The sequence below is a fragment of the Phascolarctos cinereus genome, unplaced genomic scaffold (assembly GCF_003287225.1).
Source record: "Phascolarctos cinereus isolate Bilbo 61053 unplaced genomic scaffold, phaCin_HiC Scaffold_4;HRSCAF=312, whole genome shotgun sequence".
NCBI classification, from domain to species: Eukaryota; Metazoa; Chordata; class Mammalia; order Diprotodontia; family Phascolarctidae; genus Phascolarctos; species Phascolarctos cinereus.
Genome location: NW_027555847.1, coordinates 202,552,839 through 202,580,352, shown reverse-complemented (window position 1 = coordinate 202,580,352; position 27,514 = coordinate 202,552,839). Strand labels below are relative to the sequence as shown.

Here is a 27,514-nt window from a genome sequence, read left to right as displayed (position 1 = left end):
ACCTACCCAATATTCTTGTTTCTCCTGCTGTCCTCCAGCCTAGTTATCTTGAAACACAATAACATTGAAATTAGGCCAATTAATAACTTTACAAAGGCCTCTAAGTGTTCAAATGAAAGGAAGAGTCAACTGATGTGGCAAACTTCATCACTGTCTTATTTTAAGAAATTGCCACAGCCATCCTTATCTTTGGTAACCACCACCCTGATCAGTCAGCAGCCATCCACATTGAGGCAAGATCTTCCACCAGCAAAAAGATTATGACTCACTGAAAACTCAGATGATGATTAGCATTTTTTAACAATAAAGTATTTTTAATTAAAGTACATACATTTTTAGACAGTACTATTGCTTACTTAACATACTACATTATAATGTAAATATAACTTTTATATGCACCGGGAAACCAAAAAATTCATGTGACTTGCTTTGTTGCAGTGGTCTAGAACTGAACCCACAATATATCTGTATGCCTGTAGAAGAGAAAATTGTTGACTTGAACTTTCAATGATTCCCTATTCTCTCTAGGTTAAAATATAATTCCTACACCTGTCATTTAAGGGCCCCAGAATTAGGCTCCTATTTATGTTTCTAGCTTTATTTCACATGAACCCACCCTGCCCCCCACACCCACAGATACATTCTATAGGCCAAACTCCTGTACAATGGAAATTCCTTGAGTGCAGAGACCATTTCATTTTTGCCCAGGGGACACTCACCAGCTTGACTGCAATACCAATCAGCACAAAACCTGACATGGGCCAGTTCACCCTTCCTTAGGCAAGCTGGGAACCCTCTGTTAACTGGGGGTTCACCACGCTGGTGCCACAGTTAAGTGGCCCTGTTCAATGTTAGCCACAGTGCAGCTCAGAACTCCCCAACTCTGGTGATTCATTAACTGCAGCAAGGATGATAGGCATGTGCCACCACACCTGGCTGTTATATTTATCTATGTACATGTTTTAATGGAGAAGGAAATGGCAAACCACTTCAGTATCTTTGCCAAGAAAACCCAAAATGGGGTTACAGAGTCAGACACAAATGAAATGACAGAATAACAACAAAACAACACATGTTGTATCTCACTCAGCAGAATGTACATTTCTTGAAGGCAGGGACTGTGACATTCTTATTTATTCCCTAGCACCCAGCACAGTGCTTTGCACAAAGTTATAATAATAACTAACATTTATATAGTGCTTTAAAGTTTGAAAAACACTTGACAAGAAATATCTCATTTTGTCTTTACAACAAACATTGGGAGGAAGGTGCCATTATTATCTCCCTTTTACAGATGAGGAAACTGAGGCACAGAAAGTTTAAGTGACTTGCATAGGATCATACAGCTGGTATCTGAGGTTGGATTTGATCTCAGGTCTTCCTGATTCCTAATCTAACACTCCATCTACTGTATCACTCAACTGCCTTTAATAGGTTTTGTTGTTTTATGCCAGAACTAGTTTCTCAACCTTATTGTGAAGGGGTTATAGTCCAAGTTGCTATCCAACAGTAGAAGTGAGAAGGTAACATCAGTTCAGAGGCAAAAAAAAAAATTTTGTTTTCATTTTTGTTTTCCAATCCACTCTCTGATTAGGTAAGTCCTTTCAACAAAGGAGCCATTTCAGTGCTTTTTTTGTTTTTTTTTTTGTTTGTTAGAATTTACATCTATGAGGACACTAGAGCTCTGAATGGCAACCATCACATCATCTAATTACGGATTACATAAGAATCATACAATTTAGTACCTCTTCCATTCTTTCAAATGCTGTTTTCTATAAGCTTCCCAAAGGATAATGACTATATTTTCAATTTCTTCTGTATCCCTTACATGACCTAGTGCAGCATCAGTCACATAGAAAAAGCACTTGATTACTACAGTTGCCACATAGCCCCTTTATAGGGTATTCTCTTTGTACCATTAAATAAAGTAATATTGTACCTATATCATAGGTCAGGGACTTTAAACATACCCCTAAAGCAGAGGTTTTTAACCTGAAATACATGAATTTGTATCTTTAGAAAATGTTTTGATGATGCTATTTTAATATTTTGATAATTGTATTTCAATATAATTTGTAATCCTTTGTATTTTATTTTGTGCATTTACAATCATCTGAAAAGGGGTTTGCAGGCTTTACCAGGCTCCTAAAGGGGCCCATCACACACACAAAAATGCTAACAACTCCTGCCCTAAATGCTAACACTCACCTAGGAAGTGATGGAGGTAGCAGAAAGTTCTGATGATAAAGTTCATGAATTTGCTGTAGGACAGACACAGAACAACTGCCAGATCAATCAGTCATTTATTATGTGCCTATATGCCAGGCGCTGTAATACTGTAATTTTTCAGTCGTGTCCAACACGTTGTGACCCCATTTGGGGTTTACTTGGCAGAGATACTGGAGCAGTTTGTCACTTCCTTCTCCAGCTCATTTTACAGATGAGGAAACTGAGGCAATAGGATTAAGTGATTTGCCCAGGTTCACACTGCTACTAAGTGTCTGAGGCCAGATTTGAACTCAGGAAGACGAGTCTTTCTGACTCTGGGACTGGCCCTCTATCCACTGTACCATCTAGCTGCCCAGTGGCTTTGTACCATCTGTCTTAAAGAAAAGCAGTCTATAAACCTAAAATATTGAGGAATTATGAGCTGTTAACTGACTACGGGTTCTTCTGTGCAAAGGAACCACCACCACCACAAATTCTTTGAGTCACCTCATTGTCTAACCAGAGTATTCAATTTGAGGCTGATAGGCCACAAGCAGCCTGCAAAACTCCTGTGTGCAGCTCAAACCATAATAAATAGCATTTGGGAAGTGTTTAACAAAATAAATAAAAATATGATATAACATAGATCTGTTTCTTTTTGTGTTTGACCCCACTGGTCTAAATTTTTGAAAACCAATGACCACAGCCTTAGTTTTCCTGACAAAAAGTTTAGAATAGAAATGTCTAAAAACTATGGAAAATATTGTTTGTCTTCTGTAAGAGACCAATTTCCCCCAGAAGGCACTGAGCCAACATCTGGATAGTTAAGTACTCTCTGTCTAGATTACACCTTCCAAAAGGATTTGGGACAAAGACTACATGGATCCCAAAAATAATCTCCTATGCATGACATAGCCACATATTACTATAAGGAGGGAGCTCTGAAGGGCTAATGTGCAGACAAATGGAAGCAATGAGGAGCATCTCTTCCCATTTCCAAGCCTTTAGAGCTGGGCTGGGAGAATTCTCCATGTCAATAACCTACAGATGATGGAATGCTAATAATGGACCCCTAAAAGGCCCTGGACTTTCCCATGTGGGAAACCTGAGGGGTCCCTGGCTTTCCCCTGAGGCTCATCTCAGTATAATTCTTTCAACTGTCCTTGCATTGTGGCTTTGACCCTGCTCCAATCTCCAAATTTCTGTTACCTCTAACCTATTGAAAAGCCCTCATTGTCTGTACCTGGCCCCACCCTAGATTGTCACTCCTTGATTCTATCTAGACCCCTTCCATGTGGCCCAGGTCCCTTGGTGCTCAACTGGGGCCCTCGGTCCTTCTGGGTCCATCTCTTTTACCTCCCAGTCACCCCAGACTACTTGGCCAATGCCAGATCACATCCAGATCTTCCCACTTTCTGTATATAAGTGTCCACCTTGCCTCCATTAAATTGCTCAGATTCCTTAAGAGTCTGACCTGGAGGGTCACAAATGGTTGGATTCTTAAAATCTCACCCACCTCAACTGGTGTTTTAGTAAACCTTGTCTCTGACTGAAAGAAGGATTGAGCCAAATTCATTTGAGGCAGGACCTGCTTCTTCTGCCTTTGAATTTTGGGGTTCCCAGCACCCCTAGACCTCAATTCAGAGGACCACAAATATGAGCCAGACAGGTAAGGAGGTGAGCTGAACTAACTGGGAGGCACTGGCCAGCAGAGAAGAAAGCAGCTTAAAGTGTGCAGTTAATGGTGTCTAGCACAAGCTATCCTTCCCAGTCAGTCCTCCTGACCTACATCTTACCACTGGACTCCAATGACTCTGGAGGAGAGAACAGGGCAGATGACTTTGCACAGCTCTGCCTCACTTAAACCCAATTCACTTGCAAGTCAAGACAAACGTCCTCCTGATGTCATTGGTCCTCTCTATGAATGGAGGGCAAACAACAATCTGAGACTGCTGATTGCTACACAATCAGTGTATCTGCCCCCGTGGGGGACCCAACAGGCCAGTTCTGATGGGGATGGGATCCGAACTCTTAAAAGGCAAAGACCATCTCTTTGAGATCTGGACCCCAAAAATGAAAAGCCCTGGGCTTTCCTACATGGTCAAGCCTCTGGCCTGAGGCTATGATCCACTCAGTTGGCCTTTCATTGTGGCTACACCCAATCTCCCAATTCTGTTCTGTTAAGTGGTCCAGGTCTCAGGCATTCTGTTACCCCACAGTCACCCCAGTTTACTGGCCACTCCCATCCAGATCCTCCCTAGACCCTTCCTCACAGTCACCTCAGACCACTCCTAGATCCCTCCTACAGTCTTTCGGAATTCATCTTGTTTCCATTAAGGTGCTCAGATTTTTAAAATGTAACCTGTGGTGAAGACTCACTAGGAATCTCACTCATCCCAATCAATGTTCTAATAAACCTTGTCTTTGGCTGAAAGAAGGCTTGGGTTGAGTTCATTTGGGCAGGACCTATGTCAACACAGGTCTATATTTCAGGGTCTCAGTACCCCTAAACCCCTAAACCTTAGGGACCTGGACCACATGGGGAAGGGAGAGTGGAGTCTAGATAGGATTAAGGGTGGGAAGTGGCCATGGGCTATGGGACATAACAGAACAGAATTAGGAGATTGGGTGTAGCCACAATGAAAGGCCAGTTGAGTGGATTATAGCTTCCAGCTACAGGCCTGACCTTGTGGGGAAAGTCCAAGGCTTTTCCTTTTTGGATGTCAAAGACATGGTTTTCTCCTTTCAGGGGTTCAGATCTCATCCCCATCACTTCCACTTGGGCAATGCTGCTATTTCCTCCTCTTCCACCTCCTCCTCCTCCTTTTTCTCTGTGCACATGGAGAGTCATACCCTTACATATGAATGCTCTTTCCAAAGGCATATAAATTTTGGTCATTTATAGTTAGAAAGGTATCTTGGAGTTTGGGGGCTAGATTTTTTTCTCCTACTTATTTATTCTATCTTTTTTGTTTGGTTTTGTTTTGGTGAAGCAATTGGGGTTAAGTGACTTGCCCAGGGTTATCTTTTTTTTTTTAACTGGGACAATTAACTCTTTTGTCTCATGTCTTCATTTATGATTTTCTGAAATACAGCTCTGAAAAACTGGGCTTTGGTAAAGCCCATTGGGATTCAAATGGAGCTACCTGACTATGCCTTTAAACCCAAATCACTCTGGCTCTCACAGACACAGGTTAAAGCCCAAGCTTCACTAGCTCATTGTGTGGGTTTTGATGGCTCAGAGTGAGTGTAAATAAGATTGTTTCTATTCTGGCCAGAAACGGTGAGGGTCTTCCCGACCGAGACTGATTCTTTTGTGAAGGGAAAGTAGGCCATTTTTTACCTCAATTCTTACCAAACCTTTACTAAATGGGTGTAGCCTCAGATAAACTGAAATTTGGGAAAGACCTTAGCTTAAAAAGGCCAAGGTCTCCTATTGCATCCTGGGCCATTTCCAGTCATCCTTTCTTACCATTGGGCTCAGATGGCTCTCAAGGAGAAAGTGAGGCGGGTAACTTTGCACAGCCCTGACTCACTTACATCCAATTCACTTGCAAGTCACCATAACCACCTTCCTGAAGTTATTGGTCCTCTTCAAGAATGGAGGAGGAACAAAAACAAACAACAATATCCTTCCCTGGAAGAACCAACATTTTAACATTATCTCATGTTTTATCATATTTTTTATTTATTTGTTAAATATATCCAAATTCTATTTTAATCTGGTTCAAACTCACTGGGCAGGGTTGAGTTTGAAGACTTTGCCGTCACAGCACCTATTTAAATTCCTCACTCTTAATAGGGTGTGGAGATAAGGAGATTTTACTAAACAAATGAAATTCCTGATTATCTCTTTCTTGCTGTTTACAGACAAAAGAGAATAGAAAGGGACTCTAAAGTAGAGTTTGCCTTGTAGTTAAAGCTGATAAAGTTTAGAAAGTCACATCCTTTGATACAAGTGGTTAATGCTTGGTGTTTTACCAGGCTTTTTGCAAATTAATTAAACTGTTTAACCTAGACCCTGAGATTTGAATGGCTGGAGCAGACTCTTGCTTGAAGGGATGAGTGGCAAGGCAAGATCCTGGTCTTCCTGGACTTAGACAAAGAATCTGGGTTGTAATAATAAGGGGTAGAGTAGAATGTTGGACAATTGTCACTCATCTCCCCCAAATTCTGTTATAGCCAAGGGAAAGCAATCCTTCTAAAAGTGCATACTCTGATGCACTTTTTAAAAAGATAACAATATTTTTATTATTTGTCTTTATACCACAGTCATAATCTACAACCAGCATGGAACAAAAAACTTTCAAAAGTGTTGAACCACAATAAATCACAGAGTCTGTTCTAAGAAAGAGACAAACGAAATTACGGTGAGTGTGTCCATGGTTTAATTTCTCTCAAGTGGGCTTGACATGCATCGCATGGGAGTTCAGCCCAAAACTGGGCCCCCCTAAGGGGTCCAGTTCAGAACTGGCTCAATTTGGGATTTACGGGTACAGAAATATATACCTTTTCAACAGGGGCTGATATCAACCCACCATCATTCCAGACCACTCCCAACCTTGGTCTATCTAGGCAGAAGAATCTTCACCCAAGCCTGAGTAGGATAAAATCTATCCTAAAAAGATTCAATGCAATCTCATCAGTAAAAGCCTTCTGAAGAACTATGTAGCAGAGTAGAGCTCTGAGTCTCCAAAATAGAAAAAAATAACTTTTCATAAAAGATAACAGTCTATCATAGGGGATCCAAATCATATGTGAAAAGGATGAAGAATATATATGATGGGGTATGGGCCCAAGCCGAGACCTTTGCTTCTCACTCCAAAAAGAATTTGGGTCCCATTTGTCTACAGGCCCTAGAAAACAGCACCTTGGACTCTCCTTGAACTCCCACTTGATTAAGGAAGTCTCTAACCTTTGCTTGAGGCTATAAGCCTATCTACTTACCTTTCCTTATCTCCTATGCCCAATCTCTCAATTTTGTTACCTTTAACCAAGTCCAACCTTCATTGTCTGTTACCTTCCTATAGCCCTGACCACTTCCCATCCTTGATCCTATCTATACTCCATTTTACCTCCCAGTCACTCCCATCAAGATCCTCCTAGACCCCCCCCTCACAGTCACCCCAAACTACTTGGCCACTCTTAGATCCCTCTCACAGTCTTTCTGTATATAAAGTCCATCAAGCGTCCATTAAGGTGCTCCAATTCTTAAAATCTAGGCAATGCTCAGATTCTTTAAGAATCTAGTCAAGTGTTCAGATTCTTAAAATCCAGCCAATAGTTCACAAATGCTCAGATTCTTAAAATCTAGCCAATGGCTGAGATTTACTCTAGCCAGTTTGTCAGTACAAGCTTCACAAATGTTTAGATTCCTTAAGAGTCTGGCCAATATGGTGGATCTTTCATAAACCTTGTGTTTGGCTGAAAGAAGGCTTGGGTCGATATTTTGGAATCCCAGAACCCCTAAACCTCAACATATGGTTCCCTCAACCTCAACATATAGATCTTGAAAATGATCCCCATTATACTGTCTGCTACTAAAGCTGTACTATGGATACTTTTTTTTTTACAAAATCAATGATATCTTTTGTTTTTTGCATTGACTAAATTTCCCCATGTATCCTTCTCCTGCACTGAGAGAGCCATCCCATATAACAAAGTATTTTTTAAAAGAAAAAAGAGGAAGGGGGAAAAAAATCAACAAAACTTGATCATACAATGAAGAAATCTGAGAATATATGCATACCCACAGGACACCTCCTCCCTCCCCCAACACACACCCTTCAAGCAAAGGAATTGTGTAAGGTTGTCTTCAAGTCTGGTCCTTTTTTCAAATGATAAAGTTTCCTTCTTATCTTTGGAAATCTTAATGGAGTCAAGAACATGACTGAAAATACTACTGCATCTCAGTAAGGTGTTCAGACATTTAACACCTAGTTAAAGTGGGGGATGAAAAACCAGTGAGCTTTCAAGGCATATTCATAGCATATTATTATGCAGATGAAGCTGTGGCCTTAAATGAAGGCTGAAATAGTGGTAAGCAATCACTGCAAGAACTGATTAAAATGCATGATCACTTTACACAGCACAGTATGTATAGCTGGCTGATGTGCTGTCTGCCCTGGTGAGCTTCAAAACCTATAAACTTCTTGACTTTAGCTGCCAGTATCATAGAAGTTTTAGATTTGGGGATAGAAGGAACTCTGGTGACCTTCTAATCAAACCCCACCTCCACTGACAGATAAGAAAACTCAAAGAGCAAAGACTTGCCCAAAGTCACAAAGGAAGTAGCAAAGCTGGGATTTGTGCTCTTTCCATGAAACCATGTACAACACATGCAATATTCAAGCAAACATACAAATATCCAATTCTCAGGTTAAACTTGAGCATGGTTAGCTGGTCAAATAATAAAAGGGGGGAAAGTATTGATTGAGTGATAGGACCTAGACCCCCAGAAGGAAAAGACTACATCTTTGAAAGCAACCTCGTCCCTGAATTTCTCCATACATTTCAGCAGCCCAGATCACTGGCTCCTCTGCCCAAGGCACCTGGCCCACCCCAGCCCACCTAGACCACTTAATTAGCATACTTGACATTCCTTTCATTGTAACCCTTGGCCCACTCCAAACTACTTACCACTACTTAATCCCACCCAGATCCCTTCACTGTTCCTTTCCTATATAAGCAGCAAGGCCAACCTCATCAATTCAAAGGTTCACTAGGAACCCTGTTGGCTTACAATAAACTTTGCCATGTGGCTGGAAGACTTTTGAGTTGAGTGTGCGAATTCGTCTGGCAACTCCACTTTGTACCTTGACATTTCAGGGTTCCCAGCAACCCCAAGCTATCAGTATCTTTTTTAAAAAAATTAAGGCTTTAAAAACGAAAGAGTAGGAAAACACAAAATAAGGAAGATCCTGGGCAAACAATAAATTAAGCAAAAATCCAAAGAATAATTTGAGAAGGAGGAAGGAACAAGGGAATAAATATTTAGTAAACACTTACTAAATCCTATCTCATGGAAAAGTCTTGAAAGTAAAGTCAAAGGTGATAGAGGATTGCAGTTAATTTTTTTTTTCATGTTTGGAAAGCTGGATTAGACATAGAAACACTCTCCCTCCTTTGCTGACTACTTACCTCCCAACTAAAATCCCACCCTGAACCCTCTTAGTTCCAGGGCTTTTCCTCTTTGAATTATTTCCCGTTTATCTGGTACATAGCTTGCTTTGTATACATTTGTTTGCATGTCTCCCCTACTGGAATGTAAGCTCCTTGAGGGCTTGTTGTTGTTCAGCTGTTTCAGTTGTGTCTGCCTTTTCATGACCCCATTTGGGTCATGGAGTGGTTTGCCATTCCTTCGCGAGCTCATTTTATAGATGAGAAAACTGAAGCAAACAGGGTTGAGTGACTTGCCCAGGGTTACACTAGTAAGTGTCTGATATGAACTCAGGAAGATGAATCTCCTTGACCTAAGACGTGGCACTCTATCCACTGCATCACCTAGCCGTCCCGCCTTGAGGGTAGGGACTGTCTTCTGCCTCTTTTTGTATCCCCCTTGCTTACTACAATGCCTGGTACATAGTAGGTGCTTAATAAGTGTTTCTTGATTGACAGATTGAAAGGCGAGGCTAAACTGGCCCTTCTTTCTATCCCCATTATTTTGGAGTTCACTAATAATAATGGAATTCCCTCTTCTCTGCTAAGACCAGTCTCATTTAAAATATTTTGGTTAGTTCAATTGGAATAAGGACTCAAAGCATTCTCTCTGAGTAAGCAGATGACACTAAGCTCTTACAAGTAGTGAAATATCAAACAATTAGGGGAAAAGGGCAAGAAAAACTGTATGAAGTAGCAGAAAAGTCCAGCTGACCTTCAGTAAGGCTAGAGAAGATGGAATTTTTGGTAGGAAATAGTTCCAATTATTCTTACAATTCAAGATGGGAAAAGAAAGAGCTACCATGTGTGGATTGTTCTATGAAGACAATGGCATGATGTGTCACTATTGTTTAAAGGGCCAACAAAATGCTTGATATTGTCAGGAGGAGTTCTAGAAACAAACCAAATAACAACAAGGAAGTCCACAAAGTGGACTTTTCCTATGTTCAATCCAATTCTCCACACAAACCAGGAGTAACAATGCTATCATTGTATAAAACCATGGCATCTCTGTACCTAGAAACTAATCCTATTCCTCTCATTCTTTCTCAGCACAGGAGGGGAAAAAAAAGACTTTTGCATTTTTTTCAAGTAAAGGTCTTGAATTTCTGTGTTTTTGCTCTCTCACAGGGAAACAAATAAAAAGATGTGGGCCAAAGTTTAAGAGTGGGCTCTGACTCACAAGCTATGTGATCTTGGTCAGCTCACTTGCCCTTGCTAAGTGTGTTTAGGTTATCTTTAAGAAGAGAGTACTCATGGTTTTACTGCTCAGGAAGATATACGTGATTCCATTCTTTGTTATATTTTTAAAAATCCTGGAGAATGGGAGTTGTGCACATGTTGTACACAAAATAGGTAAATATCTTGATTTTCAAAACAAGAAGAAAGTAGATTCTTCAAACTATGGGCTTGAAAGGGGTAGGGATAGGAGAATTGAGTTGTGATTTCATTGTTGTTGTTGAGTCATTTTTTTAGTCACATCCAAGTCTTTTGGGGTTTTCTTGGCAAAGATACTGGAGTGGTTTGCCTTTTCCTTCTCCAGCTCATTTTACAGATGAGGAAACTGGGGCAAACAGGGTTGAGTGAACTGCTCAGGGTCACGCAGCTAGTAAACATCTGAGGCTGGATTTGAACTCACAAAGAGGAATCTTCCTGACTCCAGGCCTGGCACTCTATCCACTGCACCACCTAGCTGCCCTGTGATTTCATTAGTAGAGGGAATTTTTGTGGGAGAAAATTTCTTCTATCAATGCAGATGTGCACCTACAATCTTGAAGAACTGCTAGAGCACTGAAGGGTTAATGATTTGGCTAGAGTCAATCAGCCAGGATATGTCTGAAGCAGGACCTAAACCCAGGTCTTCTAGATTCCAAAGCTAGCTCTCTGTCTATTTCTTTATGCTGCCCCCAATACTTATGAGCTTGAATGAAATTCCTGGCAACATTTTAGACTTTATTATTAAAGCATAGTTTTGGACAGGTACAAGCCTGGTAAATTGAAGGAATGGTATAGAAATAGCTCATCTAGTTTTCATCAAAGTATCTGACAAGGTCTTTCCTTATGTCCTTATGTATATGATGAAGCAACAAGGGCTTTATGTTAATACAGTAGGCAGATTTGAGTTGAATGGATGAATCTTAACCACAGTGATTAATGGACTGATACCACATTGGAGGTAGGTTTAGAGTAGAGTGTCCACTCCAAGGGATCTGTCTTTGACCTTGTTCTGGTCAACATGTTTAGCAATGACTTGGATGGGGGCATAGATGGAAAATTCATCCAGTTTTCAGATGAAAGAAGCTAGAAAAGAGAGCTGACTGCTAAACACCAGAATAGAATTATGACAGTCTTGGACAACAGGTCAAATCTAGAAAGATGACACTTTATAGGAATAAATGTAATGTCTATATTTGGATTAAAGATCAATTGTATGAAATACTGCTTGTATTAGGGAATGATTCTTTGGGAGGGAATGATTCTTTGGGAGGGGGAAGAATACAGGGGATAATTATGATGATAGAAAAATAGAAGACATCAATAAAAACTCATTTTTTAAACTCAATTACATAAGCAAAAGATGAGTGAGGCATGGCTAACCATGTTAGCATGGAGCACATGTAAGAAAGTACATGTAAAAAATACCTGAGAATGGAAGTCAAAGAAACTCCTGAAATTTTAGGCTATATTAATGGTGTCCAGAATGAGGAAAGTGATACTGCCACTCTATTCAGATTGCATTTGGAGTAATTAGAAGGGATGTTGAGACCATCCAATAAGCTCAGAGGATGGGATATAAAACTAAGATATTTAGCCTAGAGAATACTTGATGGAGAGGGACAGACACAACCTCTGTTTTTATAATGGAAAATGTAAGCCACAAGTGAAGGTTGATAAGCAGCAAATTTTGGCTGAAAATAAAAAAAAAAACTTCCTAACAATTTCAGCTGTCCAAAAGTAAAAGGAGCTGACTTGGGAGGGAACAGGTTCCCCTTCACTGAAATTTAGTTGGATGGTCACTTTTCTGATGTCATAGAGTGGATATTGGACCTCTGAGTCCCTACTAGTCTGGAAATTCTGTAATTCTGTAATTATAAAGCACGGTAAACTTCCTCAAAAGAAAGGTCTGTAAAGGGATGACTTGCTAAAAGGGAACTGATGTTCTTGAGTTGTTTTCAGTTGTGTGACTCTTCATGACCCCTTCTGGGGTTTTCTTGACAAAGATACTGGAGTAATTTACCATTTCCTTCTCCAGCTCATTTTACAGATGAGGAAACTGAGGCAAACAGGGTGAAGTGACTTGCCCAGGGTCACACAGCTAGTACGTGTCTAAGACTTGATTTGAACTCACAAAGAGGAGTCTTCCAGACTCCAGGCCTAGTGTTCTATCCACTGGACTGGCATATGTTATTCTGCTTTTATCATGTCTTCTTTGTGTTTTTTTTTTAAATCTCTGGCATAGTTTTTAATAATGCATAGAAGTGAATAATCATGCTAGACAGAAATATTTACATGGAATTTCTCAAATCAGTAATTAGCTTGTCAAAATTCCCAGTATGGGAAATTAAACACAACCTTGTTTTTAGGGGGCAGATAAAAAAGGGAGGAAAAGAGGCAAAATGTACCCACATAGAGAAATATCCTGCAAATCAATACTAACTCCCCTGTCACTGTCACACCCAAATCACTATCAACAAAATTTAACACAAATTTTTTTATTAATTGTCTCCTGTTTACAATGCAGTGTTCCAGGAGTGCTGTGGGAAATAGATAAATAAGACATGGTCCATTACAGATGATGCCATTTTGCACATTTGACATGGCAATAACTTGGGGCAAACAGTAGAAACATTCTGCTAAAGAACCAAATGCAGTCTCAGTGAAATGGCAACTCATGCTGCTCCATAGGAATGCAGTTGCTTTATTCTCTGATAATGCAGGAGGCAACATTCTGTCACCAGTAGGTTCTAGGGGACAGTGGCAGAGATTTAGCCTAGGCTGTAATCAATTACAGTGCTTAAATGTATTATGTTAGAAAAATGCATTCTGCCTCTCCCACCCTCACCCCCTTTTTTTGGCTGAATGATGCAAGAGAGAGAAAAAGGTATTTTGGGTACCAGTGAAATCTGTAACACACCACCAATCCCGCCTCTGATGAGCTACATTTTATCATATAAAATGATCACATTCAATTTAGAAACAGATAAAAGGCATTAACATGAAACGACCAGAAGTAATCTTCTGCATCAGTTGTTAACTTTCCCTTTATGACATCAAGAAGTTATTTATTTAAAGTGCCTCTTTAAAACAAAACATTATTATGCTAAATGTATTTGTACGCATATTTCAACAAACCTACACACAGACACATACATCGAAAGCATAAACATATGGATGGTGTCTCATTGGAACTATATGCTCTCAATATGTAGTATGCCTATCTAATACCTCTGTTTAACAATCGTACTTCTTATGCATGCATAAAGCCAAATTAGAAATCCTCCCCGCCCTATACACATGCACAGTGTCATCTCTTCCTCCTTGCTGAAATCCAAATGTTCCTCTAACAATGCATTCACTGCATTTGAGAAACACCTAAGAAAAAGCCAAGTGGTGATTTTATAATTAACTCAACCCAGCTTTGTCCCTGAAATCCCCTTCATGTCAGTGCAGGCTCTTCCTGGCTTTTTGAATGTGTGATCTGCATGTCTAATAATGAATAGATTTCGCCAGCTTTTGCTTCCTGGCATCAGCCTCTTACCTTGGAATGCTGCAGCTGAAGGATCTGTTCATCAAGCTGCTGCCTCTTGCCTTCTATTTCAGCCTGTCTTTTTCTTTTTTCCTTTAAAAATAAAGTAAGAGTGGCTGTAAGACCAACTAGGTGTTGGTTTCAGGGATTTTAAAATAGCAAAAAGAAACAGAGGCAGAGAACATCTGTACACATGCTTCTAGGGATGCTAGGCACACATGCAATGTCACCTGCGTCTGTCTGCAAGCATGTTGCAAATAGCAGTGTTCTCCGAACGTGTCTGCTGTGGGTTAGCTACTTCTTCAGCAAGTAGGAGGAATCCTTCTCACTCAGCCTTAGACCAAGAAGCCTCAATTTAATCCAGGGCAAAAGGGGAGACTCTTAACCCACCCTATCCACTCCTGGGTCATGCTTTGAGTCTTCTGTTAACATTACTGAACAGTGTGATTTATTCAATGAAAACTAATAAAAGACAAGGGTTCTTGCAGATTTCAAATATGATAGATTAAAAAAATGGAAAATTCCATGGTGAAGGCTCTGTTCAGGCAAGATGATCCTCACATTTATAGAAGCCCAATCCCTCTCCCAATAAAGTAAAATTAATTGTAGTGGGCAAAGCTACTGAAAATATTTACCGGCTAAGGAACAACTACCAGACAGATGACAGAATATGTGTTTGATGACTCCAGCCTTTGTGGATTATACTGAATAAAGGAACTCCAAGTTCCAACCATTAGTCTAGGTTCCAACTATTAAAAAAAAAAACTCAAACAACTTTGTAAGTAATGCTAGTTTGGCACTGTAGAGAGAAATGTAGTCTGGGAGTCAGGACAACCTGGGTTCAAGTTGGCTGTGCTGTGATGTTAGGCAAGCCTCTCAATGATTTGAGCATCTCTGTAAGCCTAAAATACCTTATGGAATAGTTGCTGACCTGCACTGATAAATGCAGTTTACTCACTAGAATTTCCTTATTCCAATGAAATCACAGGTCCAGTCCAAATAATCCAGAAATTTTGGATATCTCTCCTAAGGGCAGCTAGGTAGCAGAGTGGATACAGCACTGGGCTTGGAATCAAGAAGATTCATCCTCATGAGTTCAAATCCAACTTCAGATACTTACCAACTGTGTGACCCTGGGCAAGTCACTTAACCCTGTTTGCCTCAGTTTCCTCATTTGTATAATGAGCTAGAGAAGGAAATGGCAAAACTACTCCAGTATGTTTGCCAAGAAAACCCTAAAATGGGGCCAGACATGATTGAAAGGACCCAACAACAACAACAAAACACCTCTCCTAAATCCTATAGCAATAGCTGGTATGGAGGTGAACCTAGGTTTGTAAAGGGCATGCTTACAGGAATACAAGCCCTAAGAGGTTTTTCAAAGTTTAACAAATCTTTCATATTTTTTTTAACGAGCAACTATTTACTTTTTCTTCCACCTCCTCCTTAAGGGAAAAGAAAAGAAAGAACAACAAACCTTTGTAACAAATATGAATAATCAAACAAAACACATTTCCACATAGATCAAGTTAAAAAATTTATATCTCATTCTGCATCTTGAATCCATCACATCTTTGTCAAGAGGTGAGTGACATGCTTTTATCAGTGGTCATCTGGTATTGTGATGGGTCACTGCAATGGATCAGAATTCTTAAGTTTTTCAATTTGATTTTACGGGGTTGTTATTGTCCAAATTTGTTCTACATCAGTTCATTTGAGTCTTCCCAGGTTTCTCTGAAACCATTCTTTTCATCATTTCTTACAGCAGGATAACAATTCCACTACATTCATATACCACATGTTCTTTGACCATCCCCCAACTGATGGGCACCCCCTGAGTTTCTGGTTCTTTCCCACTACAAAAAAGAGCTGCCCAAAATATTTTTGTATGTACAGGTCCTTTGCCTCTCCCTTTTATCTCTTTGGAATACAGAATGAGTAATGACATTGCTGGACCAAAGGGTATGCACAGTTTAGTGATTTGAGGGGCAAACTTCCAAATAGTTTTCCAGAACGGCTAGACCATTTCCTTTTTTTTTTGTCAACGTTGCCAGTCTAATGCATGTGAGGTCCTTTGAAGTTTAAAAGGCTCAGAGTATGGGCTTGGTGAGTATGATCTAAAAAATAGCCTACTTAAGTTTGAAAAGGCTAATAACCAGAAGGCTTATTATAGAGTGATTTTTTTTGCTATGGTTACTCATTAAGAAGTACTAAGTGGTCATAACTTGAACTGGTATAAGGAAATCTTGTAATCGTGTAATATTTGAAAAGATACTTTGTTTTACTTATATTGGAAATTTTAAAATATGCTCCATAGAAAAATCATCTAATCATCAAAATATATACAACTTCTCTACTATTTCAATTGAAATGACTGAAATAAGAATTTGAATTGAACCAATTTAAAAATGGAATGGGCTTCATTTTGCTGTAGTTTTGGTTTGCTTTTCAATACTGCTCACTGCACTGCAGTAATATCTTCCTTTATTCACACAAGGTGACACACTGGAACTTCAGATTAAGGCAATTTACTGCTACATTAGATTTTCTGGCTAATAAAGTGGAAGCCCTGCCACTCAAGGACCACTCCCTAAAACAGATTTTCACCAATGATGTTATGCTGTTGAGAACATTGGAATTCCACAATCTCTCAAAAAACTGAAGTTGTGAATGATCTAAAGGGCCATGATGAGATGTATGATATGCAAAAGTAGTTTCCAGCTTATTTCCAATTATGAATTAGGTGCAAAGAGCTGTATAAAAATCATCAAGGAAATTTATAATTGGAAAGGAGGTGGACAAGTCATGTTGAGAATGAGGGATGCTGAATGGACAACTTTAGTGTTACACTGATGTTCAGCTTTTTTGTCAGAGTGGGGAGAAGAGAATAAGAGAATAAGCATTTATTAAATGGCTACTATGTGCCGAGCACTATGTAAAGTTCTTCATAAATATTATGTCATTTGATTAGAGGCAGAACCTGAACTCAGAACCTCCTGACTCCAAGACCTTATTCCATCTATTACTAAGTCTCTACTAACATACATACCACTGACAGAAGCTGAGACATGAAGACGGCAAACCAATTAAGGGGAACATAATTTTCACTGTAGGTACTTCAATCTTTTTTTTTTTCAGGCAACCAGGTCAAGTGACTTGCTGAGGTCACATTTGAACTTAGGTCCTCCTGACTGACTTCAAGGGCTGGTGCTTAATCCACTGTACCATCCAGCTGCCCCTAGGTACCTCAATCATGGAGGGACACTTCGACAGTAAAGTCCAGTAGGCTGCTTGGAGATAAGACACCAAAGTTTAAGGGAGAGGTAGGGTTTGTCAAATTGTCAGAAGAATTGTCAGTTATTTCCCTTTAGGTGATAGTTAAAGCTGATTTTATGCAAGGGGAAGAAAACAGAGAAGATAAATACCTTGCCAGATTTTAGAATTCAGTCTATAAAGCATAAAGGGTCTAAAGATAACGCTTTTAGAGATAGTATCTTAACAGCTCTGTCTCAGAAATGTTATGAGTGATATTCACAGCTAATGCTATTTCACTTTGTAATTATTATATGGCACAGTAGAAAGAGGAATGGATTTGGTACTAGTATACTTAGGTTCATATCTTTGCTGTTCCTTATGCCTGTGTGACCTTGCATAAGTTGTTTAAACTTTCCAGGCTTTGGTTTCCTCATTTGAAAAATGAGGATGAAGACAAACTCTATGGTCTCTTCCAGTTTTAAATCCAGACTCCCATGATCCCAATACTGTATCTGTCTTAGGGTTAATACAGTTTAATCCTATGTATACCAAAAGTCCAATAATATATTACTCTTTTGTTTTACATAAAATAGAAATTCCGCAAGAGTTTCAATGTCAATTTCAACTGACACTAAAAAAAAAGTTAACAAGAATTTTATTTAAAATGGCCCGGATTCACCTATTAGAAGAATTCAGTGTGATTCTAACCTGATTGTGGTTAGAGAAGGAGTAAGGTTCATTTAGGTTGGATGCACTGGTTCTGTGTCTCAGCCTACTATATCTTTCCAACAAGTCAGATGTGTCCTCTTGGAACTCAAGTAGATCAGACCACTTCCACAAAAAAGACAGGCCATATTCTCATGTTGCCAAGTTGCTAGGCAGAATTTCTTGCTCCGTTACCCTCACTGTCAAAGTACTTGAAAAGCTCAAGTTACTCATCAGGCCACTGGGCAAATGTTCAGTAGTTCCCCAGGGGCGAGTCTAACACTGGTAACGAGCCCAACTACCAAAAAATATTAATAGGAAAAACATTTTTTGAAACAAGGTCTTGCTGACTCTGAGACCAGCTCTCTAGCTACTACATCAGAATTTTTTCAGGAAAAGCTTAGGAGGAAAATGGAAACCTATAAAGTACATTGTAGTTTAATGAAAATGATGATTGGACTAAAAATTAGGAGAGCCTTATTCTAGCCCCAACCACTTGTATTAGCCCAAGAAGTGACTTCCCTTTTCTAGATTTCATTTTCTTCAGCTACCTGTGTGAACTTGTGCAAATCACTTAAATTTCCGTGGACCTCAATTTCCTCTTCTAGCTCTAAATCTAAATCTAACCTTCCTATACCTTGGTCTCCTCATCTAGGCAGGTAGGTAACAAAGTGGCCAATGCAGGCCTGCACAACTTGCTTCTTGACAAAGGATTTTGGGCAGCCTGAGAAAAAATGTAGTGGTTTCCTCCAGGCCCCAGGCTCTGTAGGCCTGGGGTGAAGACTGGGATTTGGAGTAAAGAAGATGTGAGTATGGATCCTACTTTCAGACACTTACTATATAAGTGGAAGCCTCACTAGCCCTCAGCTTCCTCATTTGTAAAATGAAGATAAGAATACCTCACAGGGTTGTTGTGAGGATCAAATGAGGTAATATATGTAAAGCACTTTGCAAATCTTCAAAAAAATTTTTTTTTACATTTTTATTTAACTTTGAGTTTCAAACTCTATCCCTCTCTCTCTCCCTCCCCCCCTCCCGAGACAGTAAACAATTGGATGTAGGTTATATATGTGCAATTATATACAACATTTCCATATCAGTCATTTTGTATAAGAATATTTGAATAAAAAAAATGAAAGAAAGAAAGTGAAAAATAGCATGCTTGAGTCTGTATTCAATCAATATCAGTTCTTTTTCTGGACATGGTTAGTATGCTTCATCATTAGTCCTTTGAGATTGTCTTGGATCATTATATTGCTGAGAATAGCTAAGTCATTCACAGCTCTTCATAGAACAATATTGCTATTACTGTGTACAACATTCTCCTAGTTCTATTCACTTCACTATGCATCAGTTCATGTAAGTCTTTCCAGGTTTTCCTGAAATCATCCTGCTTGTCATTTCTTACAGCACAAGAACATTCCATTACAATCATATACCACAGCTTATTTAGCCATTCCCCAATTGATGTACATCCCTTTGATTTCTTATTCTTAGCCCCCACAAAAAGAGCTGCTATAAATATTCTTGTACAAATAGGTCCTTTTCCCTTTTTTTTTGAAGTCTTGGGATATAGACCTAGCAGTGGCATTGCTGCATCAAAGAGTTTTTTATAGCTTTTTATATAGTTTTATAGCCCTTTGGGCATAGTTCCAAATTGTTCTCCAGAATGGTTGTGAACTAATGTTCACAACTCCACCAACAATGCATTAATGTCCCAGTTTTCCCACATCCTCCCCCCCAACATCCAACATTTTCCTTTTTTGTCATATTAGCCACTCTAATAGGTGTGAGGTGGTACCTCAGAGTTGTTTTAATTTGCATTTCTCTGGTCAATAGAGACTTAGAGTATTTTTTCAAATGACTATAATAGCTTTGATTTCTTTATCTGAAAAACTGCCTCTTCATATCCTTTGACCATTTATCAATTGGGGAATGACTTATATTTTTATGAATGTGTAAATCTTAAAAGGCTAGACAAATGTTACATATCTGGTTTCTGAGGTCCTTTATGGCTCTAAACTTATTATCCTCTGGTCTATAAAATGAGGAATTTGGAGAATATGATCCCGTCTATATCAAAAGTGCTACAATTTTTTTAGGCAGTGCTTAAAATTTCATAGCTTAGGCTTTTATTTGGGGGGAACTTTTATGTTAAACATCCCTCCTCAAATGAAAAATAAAGAAAAATAAATCCCTTTGTAATACGTATAGTTAAGTAAAACAAATCTTGCTTTGGCCATGTCCAGAAAGAAGTATGTAGCAATCTGCACTCTGAGTTCATCATCTTTTTGTCAGGTATCATGTTTTATTATGAGTTTTTTAGAATTGTGGTTGCTCACTGTATTAATCAGAATTCCTAAGTCTTTCCCCAAAAAATTAATTAATTTTTTTTGCATTTTGGGGAAACTTTTAAAGAGCCCTTGGTTCTTTCTGTGCTTCCCTAACCAATACCTCCATTTACTGTTAGTCAAATTATCTCATATAATTCTAAACTTTTGTCCATCTCCCTTGGGCACACTCCAGATCGACACAGACCTCTCCTCTTAAGATGTGAATGACGTTACCTTCCAATGGTTAATTCTTTCTTACAAGGAGAATATATGCAGTTACAAGTAAGTGCAATTTAGAAATTACTGTCAAACTTCTTTTGAGCTAATAACTTTTTCCTTTACTCTTTCTATTGACAGAATTGCTACCAAAGATTTATGCTTCCTTTATGTCATGTTGAGATGATGGTAACAAGCAATGAAATGGTCTGAAGGCAGGCAAATGAAGCAGCTTTTTACTATCTCAAAGTACAATACAACAGTTGACTTGAAACTCTGTTGAGGAGTAGCTCACTATAATGAGAGTTCTCTGCCTAGCTGGCTTTATGGAAATAATGCAACTGTGAACAGAAAAAAAAAAGAAGAAAAGTGCTGAATAATCCACAAAGTCAGCTCCTGAATTAATAATGGGGAGTTTCTTGCACAAATAGAAATGAATGTTACATGGCTAAAAGATTGGGGATCATCCACCTCTAGTGATTACTACAATAAAATAAAGCAAATGTTTATTCAACATATATTCAATGATGTAAGTTAAAGAGAAAAATATAGTGCCATTTAAATACTAAATGATTATATAAGTATTATATAATTATTATGATTATATAAGAACCACTTGTATAAGCAAACTGTGTTATGCTGAAAAATTCAATAATCATGTCTAGTAATGCACAAGTCTGACCATATCATTCCCTTATTCTGTAAGCACCAATGGCACCCTATTTCCACTGCAATATAATCCTTAGTGTGGCATTTAAGCCCTTCACATCCTGGCTCTCACTTATATTTCCAACCTTCTTTATACATCATTACTGCCCTCCACACACTTTAAAATCCAGCTAAACTTCTCTCCTTGCTGTACCTCAAACTTGACCAACACAACACTTCTGTTTCCATCTCTGTGCCTTTGCACTGGCTGTCTTCCATCCCTGGAGTGTGCTCCTTCCTCAGCTCTAACTAGAAATCTATGATCTGTTACTTCTTTTGTAGAACATGACCTATTTACAAAGACAGACTCATAAAGCGGGACAGAAATATAGATATAGAGACATATAGTTTAGATACATATGTAGATACATTTAAAAGTTCTATATAATATATAGATACATATAACAATTGCTTTGTCTATACAATTGTTTAGACTTAAGAGAGTGCAATAGAAAAGTCTGATCAAAGTAGAACAGATTTTTTTCTCTTCTTTTGTCTAAAGGAACACACAACAAATGAAGTAATGTGTATTTATTAAGTATGTGCTACCCCTCCTACAGAGAACTAGCACTTTACCACAGGCGAATGCATGAGAGTTAATAACCTGATTGTCCATGACTCTTATACATGGAATGCAATGAATACTACTTACACATGCATATCTATATTTATATATTGTATTTCAGAGGTGAAAATTTAGAAATCTAATCCAACTCTCTTGTTGTCCAATTAAGACAATGAAATACAAAATAGCTATCCAAGTGGTTATCCAAAGTCACTCAATTAATTAATAGTTGTTTAAAGTCTTTCTCTAGAATGATCTAGTCTTTTAGATTCCTGGATGTAAGAGCATAATTTGCAACTCCACTAAGACACAGTGGTCCCCCATTTAGCGGTTTGCAAAACACTTGGGGGGTTATGATCATGCTCTAAAAGGTTCACACTAAAAATTATTTAACTGTATCTGCAAAATATCATATGTAATATATTAAATGACCCTGGGGTTAATAACAAGTTTCTGTTGTTGCTGTCAAAAGGGGTTCAAGGAACAAAAAAAAGTTGGGAACTCACTTATGTAGAGCAAAATTCCTTCTGTTCTTTTTTTTCCTGTACATTTCAGTCATGGTCCTTAGTTACACTAAATCTGCAGACAGAAGGAGAAACAGGCATGGTCTACTGTGTAGAAGACACATGTAATGTTTTCTATACTGACTCATTCCACTGTTCAGCTTAAGAAGAGATAGGATACTAGCTCTTCTGATAATAGTTATTTTTATCCCTCTGCATTCTTTTATGACAATTACTTCTCTTGATTCAATTTGTGATCCAGAGTCCTGTCTTCCATCCTTCCTAGCCACTTCGTTAGGATGGTTTGACCTATTTTTACTTGCTTCAAAAAAAGAGCTTAAGTTGTACCTCTCAGAAGCCAATTGTTTAGACTTAAGAGAGTGTGATAGAAAAGTCTGATCAAAGTAGAACAGATTTTTTTCTCTTCTTTTGTCTAAAGGAACACACAACAAATGAAGTAATGTGTATTTATTAAGTATGTGCTACCCCTCCTACAGAGAACTAGCACTTTACCACAGGCGAATGCATGAGAGTTAATAACCTGATTGTCCATGACTCTTATACATGGAATGCAATGAATACTACAACACAAATAATGACTCAAACATTTAGAGGCAGTGTTCCAGACTGGTCAGGGTGCTGGACTTGAAGTCAGGAAGAAATGGGTTCAATTACTACACTAACTGTATAATTGTAAGCAAGTCATTTAATCTCTATGAAACTCTGTGTCTCCATCTGCAAAAATGGGAACAATAATAGCACCAAGAGGGCAGGGTTGTTGTAAGGATGAAGTGAGAGACTGTATGGGAAATACTTTTAAACTCTTGAAGGACTATACAATTGTGAACCGCTATCATCATCACCATCATCATCATCATCATCATCAATCACAGGAAAGATAGTTTGAGTTCTTTTGGCCATTTGACTGTATTATCTTCCAATAGACATACCTCTGAAGAGGAAAAAAGGTGTATCCTGTAATGGGAAGTTAATTTGCACTAATCCATTCATATACTTTTTTCCTTTAACACTAACTCATTTAAGGACCTACTATGAATAAGCACAATATTAGGCACAGCAAACACAAAGGCAAAAACAAAAGCATCCTGCCTATAGGCTATTTACATTAATGTGTATGAGGGAGTGTGGGTTGACAGGAGTGTGGATATCAGTGTGGACACAAACAACTAGAAAAGGTTTAATTAGGGAAACCTCTATGGAGGATTGTACCTGAGTTTCTCTGATATATGTACGTAGGACAAATGATTAAGGAACTGGACAAAGCTAATGTTCTTGTATGAAAGTCGTAGGAACGTAATTAAAACACAGGATGTCCATTATCACCACTATTATTTGATATAGTTCTAGAAATGCTAGCTATTAAAATAGGACAAGATAAATTGACAGGATAATCTAGACAAAGAAAACACAAAATTATCACTTTTGCAAATGATATTACATTTTATTTAGAGAACTCTAGAGATTCAACTAAAATTGACTGAAATAATTAATAAGTTTAATAGAGGAGTAGGATAGAAAAAAACCCCACAAAATTATTAGCTTTTCTGTATATTATCAACTAAACTCACCAGGAAATGATAGAAAAATAAATTATACTCAAAATGACCACAGCATGTATAAAATATCTGAGAGTCACATACCAAGACACACTCAGGCCTTATATGAATACAACTATAAAATACTCCTTACAGAAAAAGTTAATTAATAGAATATTAATACTCATGATTAGAACTTAAAATGACAATTGTGAATATATACTATATGAATATATAGATTTAGTGTCAGACACGTTAAACTACGATAAAGGTACTTTATACAACTAGACAAAACAATAACAAAATTCATCTAGAGGAACAAAAGGTCAAAAGGAGATGTAGGAGGACACACCCATTGATGCACTGTTGATGAAACTATAAATTGGTCCAACCATTCTGAACAGCAATTTGGAACTACCCAAAAATGTCACTAAACTATGACCCTTTGACTGAGTAAAATATACCCCCAAAAGTTCCAAGCAAGAAAAGATCCCTATGTATAAAAATATATATGGCAGCAATTTTTTTTTGTCATAGCAAAAAACTAGAAACAAATTGGGTGTCCATAAACTGGGGAATGGATCAACAAATTTTAGCGTATGAAGATAAAAAAATACCACTGTGCTGTGAGAAAGAATAAAAAGGATGGTAAGATAGGAGCAGTATCTGTTTTATGTGGACTGAGTTGGTTTCTCTTTAAGGGAGTGGGTAGGCCATTCTTGGGATATTGGTTCCTTATTTCCTGGGGCATAAAAGCCTTAACCTATGGGGAGTTGGTTTCAGAGATTTTAGTGGAATTCCTACTGCCTATCTTTCTGATCTGTGGAAGCTGAGGGAAGTAGTTTTTTATATAACTCAACATCCTTTTAAACTTTAGGAAGCTTGTAACTCAAGCACCAAAGGCCATTGGCTTGGGACTATCTCCTCAGTGGAGGAGATCAATGCACCAAGACTGCCTAAGGTGCAGGATGGAGTTGGTGAGAGCAAGATAGAAGGGAGATCTGGTCTCTGCAGTCTCTTCAGATTGCTTCTGGCTTCCATTTTCAAGAGAGATGCTCAATACCACTCACTCTTCAGATAACTGAAGGAAAAAAATGACTATGGGAAGAAGTGGACATAAGAGGAGCTATTAATTTTCATGATGTCTCTATCCCCAATTTATTACATTAGAGACTTCTGGGAATTTTCCTATGGGTGAAATCTGGAATTCTCTCTCTGTTGAGTTGTGTTACTTTGCTCCCAATGGAAGAGTTCTTTCAATCAGTACTGTCTGGTATATATTCTCATGTGTATACTTTTTTTTGTGTGCTGTCAACTTGAATAAATGACTTTCTTTGCCATTTTCTTTGTGTGTTCATTATAGAACTAGTATTTCATGGAAAGGAAATCAAGCTTTAGATATAAAACCTGGAGTTCTCCTTTCCCTTTTATGCAATAGCAATTAGGAGTTTAGCTTGACCCTAAAATCAAATCTCCTAGACTAATGATATTTAAGGGAGTATATAGATATAATTTAGCCTGGTACCCCCTCTCTCTGAGAAGAGCAGAGTGGCTGAGCTCTGACCCTAATCTCTGTCTTCTCCTCCTGGCTGGAATTAAGCCTACCTCGGAGAAGGGTGAGGGGAAGAAACACTGGAGATGTCTATTTTTGTCTTCCTGCAAGCCACATGGCACCCTACACTACCTTTAAAACACTCTAAAGTTTTTCTTTTATAATTGCACATTATATTCTGCAAGTGTCTCATTGCATTTTAAGCCAGAGCCTAAATTACTACATACTGGCCTGGGTTGGTCCTGGCCCAGAAGAGGCAGATTCAGAGACGCCTAGGAAACCTCATATGAACTGATGCAGAGGGAAGTAAGCAGAACCTAAACAATAATTGATAAAAATGATTAGAATAAAGTAAAGGAAAATGATTGATCATTTCTGTGAACAATCACAACTACAGAAGACAGTATGAATAGTCCTTCCAAACTTTTTGCAGAGAAGTGATGCCCCAGAGGCCACATATATTTGCAGACACGGCCAATGTGATGGTTTGTTTTGCTAAACTATACACATTTGTTACAATATAGGGCTTTTAAAGGCAATGAGGTGGTGCAGTGGATAGAGTGCTGGGCCTGGAGTCAGGAAGACTCATCTTCCTGAGCTCAAATCTGGCCTCAGATATGTGTGATCCTGGGCAAGTCACATAACCCTGTTTGCCTCAAGTTTTTTTCTTCTGTAAAATTAGCTGAAGAAGGAAATGGCAAACCGCTCCAGTATTTTTGCCAAGAAAACCCTACATAGGGCCACAGAGTTGGACATGATTGAAAAATGACATAACAACAAGGGCTTCTAAAAGAGGAAGAGCTAGTGGGTAGCGATAATGATGCTGAAAAAAAGAAAAGAAAAGAAAGGGTGAAGGAAATATTTTTAAAAAACACACAGAAGGACAGAGAAAGAATTTCAGAAGGGGGCCAAGACAAGCAGGGACATAACTATTATTCTCAATTTATGTTTTAAAACAAAACATATGTAACACAACTTCACTTTTTTCCTGTTCTTTACATGCTGAAATTCGCAAGTTTAAGTTCATAATAAAAAAAGAAAATTAAAAAAAAAAAAGAAATCCAAACACAAAATCAGTAATTTGGCTACTAATAATCTTAATGAAGACAGATTAAAATAAACGAATCACTGGGGACTTAAAAGAAAACAGGCATATAAACAGAATATTAGGACAAATCTTTGCCAGCATCCTATCCTCCTGAAGTGAGAATGGAAATAGATTATGTGATGGTGTTAAAAAAAAAAAAGGAGAGTGGAATAAGGTTTGAGCATAAACCTGGCTATAATCATGTTTACAGTATTATTACTGGATCCTTCTCTCAGCTGTAAAGCAACTGAAAGGACAATTAAAGTAGTCGGCCAGGTTACTCCCCATTTCAGGGAATTTGTGCTCAGCTGCACAGAATATAGGAAAAGGACAGAGAAAGAGGCAATTTCCTCTGTGCCCAGGACAGTACCATGACAGTTGTAGGGTCAAAAATAGAGTCCATTATATTTTCATGGACTGACATTAATGGCTCTCCTTTTTTCTTAAATGAGCCTGTTCCTTTAATCATTTATTTCTAGGTCTTCTTTGTACCACTGAAGGCTTATAATAAGTTTTCCATGTCATTTTTATTGAGTGAGTTTCCTAACTTTGGGGCTATGCTAAAAGAAGATATCGATTTTCTTGCCAACAGGCTGAAAACTAATTAATCTATAAAATAACCACCACTTCTCCTCTTTAGAAGTTGCCTGTAGGGATAAAGCCTGATTAAGACCCGACGTGGGCAGGGCAGTATGGAAGATCTCACATCATAATTTATGCAAGGTTGCCAAATACCCTGCTTTGGTCTACTTAGAAGTTCTATACCATTATCTGGGCAGTTATCCATTCCCCCTATAATTAGAGCAAATTCATTGTATGCAGCTGTGTGTATAAATGTTACTGGAGATACACAGGGGCATGTTCACAGACAGTATCCTTCCCAAAGAAGCTTAAACAGGAGCTTATGCTTTCTGTAATAAT

At 38.4% G+C, this 27,514-nt stretch overlaps 1 protein-coding gene across 2 annotated transcripts in view; it reads right to left on the bottom strand.

Moving 5' to 3' along the window:
• PALM2AKAP2 (PALM2 and AKAP2 fusion) overlaps positions 1 to 27,514 on the bottom strand; it is a 262,368-nt gene that overhangs the window by 139,384 nt on the left and 95,470 nt on the right. For both annotated transcript variants that reach the window (XM_020976223.2, XM_020976226.2), the window contains exon 2: positions 14,126 to 14,206. In XM_020976223.2, the coding sequence (XP_020831882.1) occupies positions 14,126 to 14,206 (81 nt within the window). The remainder of the gene's footprint in view (positions 1 to 14,125; positions 14,207 to 27,514) is intronic.